General features: G+C 40.8%; 1 protein-coding gene across 1 annotated transcript in view; it reads left to right on the forward strand.

The window, feature by feature from the left end:
- TSHR (thyroid stimulating hormone receptor) overlaps nt 1–12,377 on the forward strand; it is a 150,157-nt gene that overhangs the window by 74,749 nt on the left and 63,031 nt on the right. Inside the window, exons 2-3 of the mRNA XM_027552584.1 lie at nt 4,729–4,800; nt 11,072–11,146. Of these exons, the coding sequence (XP_027408385.1) occupies nt 4,729–4,800; nt 11,072–11,146 (147 nt within the window). The remainder of the gene's footprint in view (nt 1–4,728; nt 4,801–11,071; nt 11,147–12,377) is intronic.

The raw sequence follows: 12,377 nt of genomic DNA on the forward strand, positions 1-12,377 counted from the left end.
TCCAAATTTGCTGGCATATTGAGTGCAGCACTTTCATCAGCATCATCTTTCAGGATATGAAATAGCTCAACTGGAATTCCATCACCTCCACTAGCTTTGTTCAAAATTACTCCCTAATAAAACCACCATCAAACCTCCTTAAGGGTTGAAGCTCACACATCTGGGGTGAGCTAGAGGTCACTAAGGTATCCACATATTATCAATACACTAACTTATTCTGCAGGAGGTTCATACTAAAACTGTTGGGAAAAATGGACCAAAGTCTCTGTAAATAAATATGATATCTACAGTATTTAATTAGCTAGATGTTATGTCCTAGCCAATGATATTTGCTCTTTATTAGAAGAGAAATAGATTCTTTGAGAGAAAATTCTTTCTACATGATTTTGTGCAAATCAGGCTAATAACATTTTAAAAGCTGGGGAAGAAAGAGGAGACATGTGGTGAATTTTAGAGTGGAGACCTAGACAATTTATACCAAAAGTTAATATATACATATATTTTTTAAATTCATTAATGAGTTCATTTTTCCAGATTATGTACACACTATTATGAATATATCCAGGTAAAATGTACAATCTGCAAATAGAATTCAACAATTTATATGATCAGCTACCTTTCTGCTAATTCATTTAACATTATTGAAACCAGTCTTATGCATTATAATCATCATGTTGTTAACTAAGTTCATTCAATAAATAGATAATTCACTTTCATCTTAGGTGAAGACTTATAGCTTAGGACTTGTGGCTCAGCAGGTAAAGAATCCACCTGCAATGCGGGAGACCTGGTTTCAATCCCCAGGTTGGGAAGATCCCCTGGAAAAGGGAAAGGCTACTCATTCTAATACTCTGGCCTAGAAAATTCCATGGATTCTATAGTCCGTGGGTGTCAAAGAGTCGGACATGACTGAGCTACTTTCACCATGCATATTCTATCATTAGTAAGACAGTTGCACTGAGATATGTAATTCTTATAATTATATTCATATGGGTGGTTTTCTTTGGTGAGAAATTTGGCCAAGAAGAATATCTTGTTTTGTGAGCATTTCAAAAATTTTGTCTTTTAAAGCACATTCTACTCTTTAGGTGAAGAAAAAAAAATTATTTTCCTTCTAGTCTTCTGGGTTCTCAACTAGGGCTTTGTAACCAAAGACAGAGTAACAAGAAGAAAGCATAGAGGTGTGTTTAAAATGAGTTTTACATGGCATGGGAGCTTTACGAAGAAATGGAGACTTGAAGAAGTGATGAAACCTGAGTGATCATAGGCTAGTGTTCCACTCTTTGATGAAGAGTGGTGGGAAAATGTGATAGGATGGAGGGGTATGGGCTAAGACTAGTAAACTATGGGAATCCTGCAAAGTCTGTTCATTCAAATCCCCTAGCATCCCCCTGCCTTCCCCATAAGGCTGTGCTTCTCTCTGGGCATTGGGAAGGCAGCTCTCACAGGAGGGTTTTATGACTTGCTTCAGAGGGTGAGGCAATAGAGGGGGTCACAAAATCCTTCCTACACCCTGCTTCTCACATTCCCCCAGCTTAAAATATTCAATATGCCAACACAGTGTGTTTTGGGATAGTATGTTCCGAACTCTATCAACTGCAATGAACTCAGTAGTTGTGTGTGTGTTTACATGTGTGAAAGAGAAAGAGAGAATCCCAGAAACGTGTATTACAGATTTCAGAAATTCATATATTGGAAAAGAACATAAACATTGTTTGAACCTTTAATCCAAAGGCTTTTAAACTGCATCTAAATGCTATTTCTGCTCCAAATTAAACTTCTTAGAAACCATAGTTACTCTAATTTCCTTTTCCAATATTTATTTATTTGGCTGTGCAGAGTCTTAGCTGTGGCACATAGGAGATCTTCAGGCTTCGCTGCAACATGTGCATTCTTCAGATACAAGATGTGAGCTCTTAATTGCCACATGTGGGATCTAGTTCCCTCCCTGACAAGGAATCAAACCCAAGTCCTCTACATTGGGAGCATGGACTGTTAGTTACTGGACCACCAGCAAAGTCCATCTGGTGGGCTTTTAAATTTTTTTAAATTAAACATAGATCCTTTACTTTTGGAGACAGAATTTTTGCCAATGCAAGTTACAAATTAGGTCCATATGACCTACAAGCAGCATGTGCAATCTTAGATAAGCTTGCCCTCAAGATCCATGCCTTAGGACATGCTCTATAAGTAAGACTGTCTTTGAGCTCAAAAAACTGGGTCTCTTCAGGTGATACCCAATAGGTGTGTATCTTATCTTTTTGTTTTCCTTAGGCTTGGCCCAATTTGACTGGGAGATTTTAGTCGCAATGACTTGTTATTCTTTTTTTTTTTTTATAACTTTAGAATCTTGGATCTGGACCAATTGGATTTAATCAGTCCAATTGAGAGAGTGTAATTAGGAGAGCCGTGAGGGGGTGCAGGTAATTTACAGGCCCTGGATTTCTGGACTCATATGAAGGCACATCGCACTTGATGCCCAATCACCAATGTTGCAAAAGGCTGACATTCTACTCTTTTGTTATTCACATCACCTCTCTCTGCCCTCAAGTTAATAGGCCCTTTTAGAAATTAATTTGGCCTTACTGATGATTTGATTAGGCAAGTTACAGATTTACTTCTTGATAGACAGACGGACATACTGGGTAAAAAGAATGGCTATAAACAGGTCAGTAAGGTGGTGGTGAGAGGGGAGAGAACCCACTCTGTAGTCCCGTGATTAGATCTTTTGCTAAGCCTGTGCCTCTGGACCATGAGTTTCCCATTTCTCAGTATTTCCTCTCCCCCTTGGTAGGACAGAATAAGCCAGAGTGAGCTCAAGTTTGTTTCCCTTCTACAGGCTGTAGATAACTAGCTTCCCCTGAGGGCAGACTTTGTTAAGAATAGAGTGCTCCCATATACAGTTGACTCTTGAACAGCATGGCTTTGAACTGCCTGGGTCCCCTCATTTGTGGGTTTTCTTCTGTAACAAATACGACAATCCTACATGATCCAGCAGTGGTTGGTTGAATCTGCAGGCATAGAACCACACATACTGAAGGCCAACAATAAAGTTATTCGTGGACGTTTTAAAGTGTGGGAGTTGATGCCCCTAACCATCCCCTCCAGTGTTCAAGGGTCAGCTGAATTTCCAAATGCTTCCTTTTCCCCCTCCTCTGACAGATGCACAAAGGGATTTTTTCCTTAATATTTGGTGGAACTCCTGGAGGTAAATCTCACAAAACGGTGAAGGTCTACCTATAACTAGGTTGTCCTGGAGTTTTCAGTTCTCAGAGTTGTGTGCACGCACCTCTGGCAATTTCACAGCTCAGGTTTTCATGAATCTGTACCCTGGCACTGGTCCCCCCACCCCCGCCACCCCTACAGTTTTTGCTCATGAGTCTCTGCTCTGAGAAGTGCCGACTCCTGTTTATCTCTCCTGTCCTGGGGACTGTGGTTTGTCCTATCTTCCCCTCCCCCACAGATCTAAAAAGAGTTATCGATTTTTCTGTCTGTCTAGCTTTTTATTTATTGTTAGGAGGGAGGTAGGGGACTTCCAGGCTCCAGTCAGACAGAACCAGACACCAGAATTTCTAAATACATTTTAATCACTGCAAAAATTCGTAGTTCAAAGACTACGGAGATCAAGGAAATCAAGTATTGAGAAATCACCCTGCAGCCTAGAAGGAAAAATACACAATTTCAGTCTAATAGCTTTAAAAAAGCTTTACCAACATGCAAATGGCAAAAACAAACCCACGAAGAAGATAATAAGCATGTGCACTGGCTTTTTGCAAACTGAGTTAGGACAACAGGTACATCTTTTTCCATACAGAATTCAAGCGGTTGCCATAACAAAGAAAAAGTGAAGTGAAAGTCATTCAGTCGTGTCCGACTCTTTGTGACCCCATGGACTGGACTACACAGTCCATGGAATTCTCCAGGCCAGAATACTGGGGCGGGTAGCCTTTCCCTTCTCCAGGGGATCATCCCAACCCAGGGACCGAACCCAGGTCTCCCAAATTGCAGGCAGATTCTTTACCAGCTGAGCCACCAGGGAAGCTCCATAACAAAGAAAGGGAGTAGACAGTGGAGGGTCCAGGTGGAGAGACACGCTAGAATGCATCAAGGTGTCTCATTGCACAGGAAAACCAGTCTCAATCTTCTGAAAAGTATCAAAAATCAAACAGGAAGAAAAGCCACACCCAGTAGTTTGCATATGCAACTAAGACACCATGATCCTCTGAAGTATTAGCTCCTTGTTAGTCATTTATTTCCAAATTGCAGCAAATTCATGATAAGATCAAGGTAATGATTGAATAAAGCTTTGCTTGGGCAAAAAGTTATAATCATACCACTATTTTTAATCCTCTTAGTATACTGTTAATAATACTCTGGTGGCATTTCAAGAATTTTTTATTGACAAAGAATTCAGTAGTCCTAATAAACTTATGAATATATTACGTTGCCCTTCTGTTAACAGATTATGATGTTATACAAGGCACACCAGTTTACTGCAAATTAGAAGGCAATGTCTGAAGTTTATTTTCTGCCTTTGAATCTCTTAATTCTTGTTTTTTTGGGGAGAAAATTATTTGCTTTTCATCGAGTATTATTTTTGTTGATGACGTATGATAAAATATATATTGTAATGACTGTCATGCATCTAATAATGTGTTCTGTATAATTAGGGCGGGTTACTAGAAAAATCTAATGGTTTGGAACTCTGTGTCACTTTTTTTTTTATAGGAAGTTTATAGAGACTCATCTGAAAACCATTCCCAGTCGTGCGTTCTCAAATCTGCCCAATATTTCCAGGATGTAAGTCACATTTTTCTAATATAAAAAGATGTTTGCAATTGTGATATGGAGTTTTCTAATGGAGTTCTATCAAGAAACACACCTGTTAAATATTGCACTTACGTAAGGCAATGATGTCTACATTTTCAGTATGAAAATGAAGTTTATGTACGAGGTGTTTGTTTGATTTTGCTGCATCTCCACCCCCTAATCCCTAGATGATTTTTTTAAACCTAAAGCAAATTTAAGTACCTTTGGGTGTTAAGAACTTACTAATTCTTAGCGTATGTCAATATATTTTGATACATGGCAAAACCTTAGCCAGAAATCTCTCCCAAAAACAAATATATATCTCTCGAATCTATCTATCCTCATTACCAATTCTTGATTCTCTTTTCACCACCAGTACAAATGTTAACATTTTCTCATAAATGTAGTCAATGATTTCAGACTTCTCACTTAAAAAAAAGAACTAAAAATAATTCTTAATCATAGAAAACCAAACTGCTGTACACTCAAGAGTGAGGAGAAAAAGAGCTTCCATGTTGCACTGACGAGTGTATCTGTGTACGAAATGAGCCAGGTTTTTATTTTAAGTCATTGATTCTGACAAGCAGCACAGATAATCCAGGGACACCAGTAACAACACCGCCAGGAGCAGCCTGCGTGGTCTCTGGCTAAAATTAGTCAGTTCATGACCACTTATTGTCTCGTGTGTCATTTCAGGGGCAGTTGTGGTTTTTAGTTGTCACAGCTGGAGAGAGGGGTGCTAACCAGGATCTGAGGGCTGAGTTGAAGGATCTGCTCAATACCCTATAAGGCGTAGGACACCCTACATACAACCAAGCATGATCCAGACCAAAATATCAGTAGTGCTGACGCTGAGGAGCCACCCCAGCTGAACGTCTCTGCAGCTTGGTTTTTTTCCTACCAGCCCTTCCTTTTTTTCAAATGCATGTCTTCTTTGGTTTTCATGCTGTTGTTCCCTCCGTCTTTTTAACATCTTACCCTGACTCCTCCCCCTGTCTCCTTTCCTGGCTTCCTATCTCATTCAGATCCTTACATACCAGTCCTTTGTTTATTTTGTCCTAATTGCTCTATGCCCTCTGCCCCTTGAATGAACTCTCTCTCGCCTTTGGACTCACTGTTACCTAACGCAACTAATTCTTAAAGGACTATCTCTAGCTCTGACTTGTTCCTACAGTTCAGGGCTATATTATAGATTTCTTTCTTTCTTTCTTTAAATACACTGTAGAGCAGTTTTAAGTTTACAGCAAAACTGAGGGGAAGGTACCGAAAGTTGCCGTATACTCTCTGCCCCCTGCCACGCACACTCTTCCACATTATCAACCTCCCCCACAAGGCTGGTACAGTTGTTAAAATTGGTGAGTCTACACTGACAGATGGATTTTTTTTTTTTACCGTCAGAGCCACAAGGGAAGCCCAAGAATATTGGAGTGGGTAGACTACCTCTTCTCCTGCAGATCTTCCTAACCCAGCAATTGTACCAGGGTCTCCTGCATTGCAGGCAGATTCTTTACCAGCTGAGCTACCAGGGAAGCCCTTAAGTCCAACACTTTGTGACCCCATGGACTGTAGCCTCCCAGGCTCCTCCATCCATGGGATTTTCCAGGCAAGAATACTGGAGTGGGTTGCCATTTCCTTCTCCAGATCTTCCCAACCCAGGGATTAAAACCAGGTCTCCGGCTTTGTAGGCAGACGCTTTACCGTCTGAGCCACCAGGGAAGCCATTAGTGTCTCTACTTGGCTATATTCACTCATTCATTCAGTAAATAGTTATTGAGCCCTACTTTGCGCCTGGCACTTTGCTAGATGTGTCATATACAATAGATGACAATACTCACGGAACCTCCAGTTTCCTTCCTAAGAGAGTAGTAAGTGCCATGATGGAGTCAGTTCTAGGGTGACCTAGGAACTCATGTGAGAAGTCTGTTACCTCGATAGGGGGTGTGGTCAGGGTAGGCTTCCTGGAGGAAATGGTGCCTAATTTGTGATCTCTATTGTCTGGGGAAAAAACAAAAAACAAAAACAGATGAGGGAAAGATAAGTCGAAGAAGAAGAAAAAATGGCTGTCAATGAAATTAAAAATAAGTTTGTGGAAGCTGGAGCTTAGTCTCAAAGTGGGAACAGTAGAGAAGAATAAAACTGGGACGTAAGTGAGGACAGGGCTTTGTGAATCTTTTGAAATCTCCCCTAAGGAGTTTGAAATCTCCCCTAAGGACTAAGCCACAGGATGACTATATACAGGGAAGTGACAGATCAGATGTTTTAGAAATATGCTAAAACAGATGTTTTAGAAAATATGAAATCTGGGAAGTGACAGATCAGATGTTTTAGAAACATGCTCTGTCTGTGCTGTGGAAAATGGGTGGAAGTGGAGCAAATTGGAGGCAGGAAGCTAGTGAGGAGGTTGACTCAGTGCCCAGCGAGAGGGGTGGCAGGCTGAATGCGGATGACAGACGGAATGGGGATGGCTTGAGCCGTAATTTAAAAAAAAGTGGCTAGGTTTGAAAAATAAGGGAGAAGAGAACAAAAGTTGGTTGACTTGGAGGTGGAGAATTTCATTGCTGTTTCTGACTGGGACCTGTGTGTGGTTGACGAGCACGTTTGCCAAGGCAGAGAAGTTTTCTGTGCATCTGCTATGGAGGGGCAGGGGATACGTCAGGAATTCAGTTTGGGGCACAGGGCATTGGAGGTGCCTTGGAGGCATCAAGCAGCTCTATCTAGTAGACATCAGGGTATCAGTTTTCATCAGTTCATTCAAGAAATATTTATTCATTCCCTGGTATATATCAACTGCTGGTCTAAGTGACTGGGATGCCTCAGGAAACAAATGGACAAGGAACCGTGCACCTGTGGAGTTTACATTCAAATGAAAAGAAATAGACAAGGAAGCAAAAGCATGATAAATAAATATGTTAATTCAGGAAGCAAAAACATAATCAATAAATATGTTAATTCAGGAGGGGATTTGGGTATTGAAGCAGACTAAGGACCTTAGAGCTGGAAATCCCAGGTATGTAGGGGAACTGGGGAGAGATTTGGGTAGAGATTGAAACTTGAGAGTCACAAACAGGTAGAAGTAACGTGACCAGGGAAAGGCATCAGAGAGGCTAAAAAAAAACTGAAGAAAGACAATTATTTTAAGAGTATGAGGTCCCTCGGGAGGCAGGAGGGAATGGCATCCAAATAGAGGGTTGACCTGCAGGAAGATGGGCATCTGTGGTGCTGTAATAAGAGAGTCGTAGTATGAGGTGGGCAGAGGCAGGTAAATTAATAGGCCTCTTGGAGGGGAATTCCAGAAACTCTCGACTCAAGGTTTTGATCTTTTCTACAAATTATTAAAAAGATTATCTACTCATACTGAGGGTAGAATGGGCAGGGTTAGAAATTTGAGAAGGTTTAAAATAAAATGATGGACAATAAAAGAAGGAAGGTTAACTGAGATGTTCAGGATGTCCAGGCAGATCTGAAGGTCCTGAGGAAGATTCCTCCAAGGAGTCTGTGCTGAGATTCTCCAGTCCGGATTAAGCATGCCCGGAATCCCATCAGAGAATTTATCACTCCACGTGTTAATCCCATTTACCAGTGTGTATCTCTCACTACTGTGAGTTCCTAGAAGCTCAGTGCCCATTTACTAACATATAAAGTAAATGTTCAATGTATATTTCTTGAATGAAAGCATACACACACACATAAAAAGTCCCATGGACAGAGGAGCCTGGCAGGCTACGGTCTATGGGGTCGAAAGAGTCCGACACGACTGAGCGACTAAGCACACAGCACAGAGAACAGTCAGGGAGCCATCACATCTCAGGGGAGGAGAGAGGTCAGCAGGAGGTTTGTCTGGAACAGTACACTGTCCCACCTATTATGCTGACTTAAGTATTAATAGTACCATTTTTTAACTCACAAAAATATCCTATTTTGGATGATAGACGATATGGTTACCCTAGTGATTACATACAACTTACATGCTAAGAAGAAATTTGAGGAAGAGGTTGGATCTGATTTTTCCTGATTATAAAAACAGGACAAGCTGTTAGGGAATCATTGCTTTTATCCCACTGAATAAATGGTTCCTATGTGTTGTCTTTGCAACCAAGCTATGGCAGCCCTCTAAGGAGGTATCATACAGTTGGAGAAATTGGAACTTCATTTATTATGACACGAGCTGAATGACTAAAACCTTTAGAAAGCTTTGCCCCTCCTAAACTAAGAAATTCAGGAGAAATACTGGAGCAATGGATAGGATGCAAAGTTAAGAAAACAAGTTTGCTACCTTCGTAATTAAGCTTGTCCCTCAGATTGCTCAGCTTCACCCACCTTAAATCCCCATAATGTCTACACAATAAATTCTTTTCAACATCCTCAATGGTTTCCTCTCTGTCAGAGATATGACATTTGGATCAAAATAATTTATGTAATGTTATCCACAAGTGGCAAGGGCTTGGGAGACCCGACAAATCAAAGGATTACTGGCTAGAGAGTAGATAACTCGAGACGGAAAGGACAGGACCCTTAGAATACTCACACCACCAGTGATAAAAGCTCAGATGGAACAGTCAGCACTCCTCTTAGAAGCAGCGCATTAATGAAAACATTTTACTGGCAGATTCAACTCAAACTATACTCCAGGGGTTTTTAACCTTGCCTTGTACCTTAGAGGGGCTTCCCAGGTGGCACAGTGGTAAAGAAACGTCCTGCCAATGCAGGAGACGCAGGAGACATGGGTTTGATCCCAGGGTCAGGAAGATCCCCTGGAGGAGGGCATGGCTCCCCACCCAGTGTTCTTGCCTGGAGAATCCCATGGACAGAGGAGCCTGTTGGGGTACAGTCCATAGTGTTGTACAGACTCACACATGACTGAGCACGCATGCACATACCTTAGAGTCATCTGGGAACCTTTTTAAAAATAAAAGTATTTGACCATCCCTTATATACTCTGAATTAATTATTCTGGACCGAGTCTTAAGACATGTTTCAAAAGCCTCCCAGATAGTTCAGCTGTGTGGCCAAGGTTGAGAAGCTTGGCTCCACATACAGGTGGGCACCGTCTATTAATCATTAATTTTCCCAGATCTCATAGAAATGCCTCTCAGGAACAGGCAGTCCTTGAATCTGGCTGCATTAGTCATTCTTATTACGGAATGGAATTTAAGGAGACTATCTGAAATATCATCCCTTGTGTATTCTTCATGAGTTGTTTGTTTTTTTTTTTTTAAAGTACTTAGAACTTTGTGTTGCCTTTCCTTTACAAAGTTCAAAACCAACCTTGAGTTTTCAGCCTCATCAAAATAAAAAAGCAAAGTCTTGAGAGAGTATACAGCCACCACTGCATGGAATGCTCCAATAGAGAATGGTAGCTTTTTCTTCACCTTTGAAAAGTGAAAGTGAAGTCTCTCAGTTGTGTCCGACTCTTTGCGACCCCATGGACTGCAGCCTACCAGGCTCCTCCGTCCATGGGATTTTCCAGGCTAGAGTACTGGAGTGGGTTGCCATTTCCTTCTCCCAGGGATCTTCCTGACCCAGGGATCGAACCCGGGTCTCCTGCATCACAGAGAGACGCTTGACCCTCTGAGCCATCAGGGAAGTCTCTATCTTTGAAAGATGAAAGAAGTCTCATCTTTGAAACTACATCTCTACTCTCATGCTGTTAGGTACTCCATTAAAGACGCTTCTTATTCATTTGTGTATTCTATTCTGCTGTCTTTCACTTTCTATTTTGAGTAACTAGCCTATTCATTCATTTACTCATTCATTCACTTAATTACATATTTATTGGAAGTCTACTACAAGACAAGCAATATGAAAGGTACTCAACATTCAGTGTTCATCAGACACCAGGCTCAGTTCTCCATTTCAGAGAACTGGCTGTCTAATGAGACAACATAAATCAAATATCATCCAAGCACTTGCAAAGTTTCACTGTGATAATTAGTGGAAGGAGAAGTTCGTGGTGCCATGAGGCTATCCTGTGAGAAATTTGACCTAATCAGGAAATTTGGGGAAAGATTCTAAAGGAAGTATCAGTTCAATGAAACCTGAAAAATGAGTAAGACCAATGAATTGGTAAACTTTTAGATAAAACAGGATCTAAAAAAAGTAGTCGTAACTACTTTTAACATAATTAGGGAGAAATCATGAGGGTTGTACCTGTTTCATGACCTGGGATGCCCCTGACAAAGCAGTTACATCAGAATTAATGGTATGTTTGCAGTTCATGACCTTACTAACTTTCTACTTTGTCTTTTACTTTTGTGACATTCAGCTACTTGTCAATAGATGCAACTCTGCAGCAGCTGGAATCACATTCCTTCTACAATTTAAGTAAAGTGACTCACATGTAAGTACAATGAAAAGTGCAGCATAAATCCAGGCTGCAGCCACTTTTTTTTTGGGGGGGGGGGGTTGTCTTTTTATTTTTTTAGTTAGGAACTTTGTATTTCTACATATCAGGCATTTGTCTCTGAAAATCCAAATTGTTGTCGTTTAGTCACGAAGTTGTGTCCAACTCTTTGCAACCCCATGGGCTGCAGCACACCAGGCTTCCCTGTCCTTTACCACCTCCCGCAGTTTGTTCAAACTCACATGTCCATTGAGTCAGTGATGACATCTAACCATCTCATCCTTTGTCACCCCCTTCTCTTCCTGCCTTCAATCTTTCCCAGCATCAGGGTCTTTTCCAATGAGTCCACTCTCACATCAGGTGTTAAGTAAAACCTCACAAGATTCCACTACCAATTCTCAAGTGTTTCTCTCCATTTAAGTATTTGCTAAGATACAACAGATTTTGTTAAACTGAGGAGCAACATACATCCACAGCCCTTTTTTGATTGATAATTTTGGGGATCCAGCGACTTCACTTTTACTTTTTACTTTCATGCACTGGAGAAGGAAATGGCAACCCACTCCAGTGTTCTTGCCTGGAGAATCCCAGGGATGGGGCAGTCTGGTGGGCTGCCGTCTATGGGGTCACACACAGTCGGACACGACTGAGGTAACTTAGCAGCAGTAGCAGCAGATGGCAATAAGAGCTGTTTTCTAGAACATGGATCAGAATTTCTGTTAATGATTAAATTCTTAACTTGTTCTCACTCTCAGTTTATATTAATTCATCCTAATTTTCACTTCCATGGCAGAAGTTAAAGACAAAATTAGAAGTCCTCTTCCTAAATTGTCATTTCTATTACTGCTGTGTTGTAGATTTTATTGGCATGGATATCAGTAAGTCTAAATATTTACTGGCTACCTACTAGATTCCAGCTTCTGTGCAAGTTTCTGAAAAGCTAACATTTTCCCCCTCAGTTAGGAAAGAGAAATGTAGCTTTGTGAGATTAAAACAGGAGTGAAGAACTCTAGGTTTTGAGTTGGTCAAAGTGGGGTTAAAACCCTGGTTTCTTTGCCTGTCATTATCTAACCTTGATGTTCCCTGGTGGCGTAGTGGTTAGGTCTCAGCAATCTCATTATCTAACCTTGGAAAAGTCACATAATCCTTCCTAACCTCAGTTTCCTTATTTGTAAAATAATGGTAATAAGAGTTCCAACTTAACATGCTCATTATAAATACTGAATGA

This window comes from Bos indicus x Bos taurus, chromosome 10 (assembly GCF_003369695.1).
Source record: "Bos indicus x Bos taurus breed Angus x Brahman F1 hybrid chromosome 10, Bos_hybrid_MaternalHap_v2.0, whole genome shotgun sequence".
Classification (NCBI taxonomy): domain Eukaryota; kingdom Metazoa; phylum Chordata; class Mammalia; order Artiodactyla; family Bovidae; genus Bos; species Bos indicus x Bos taurus.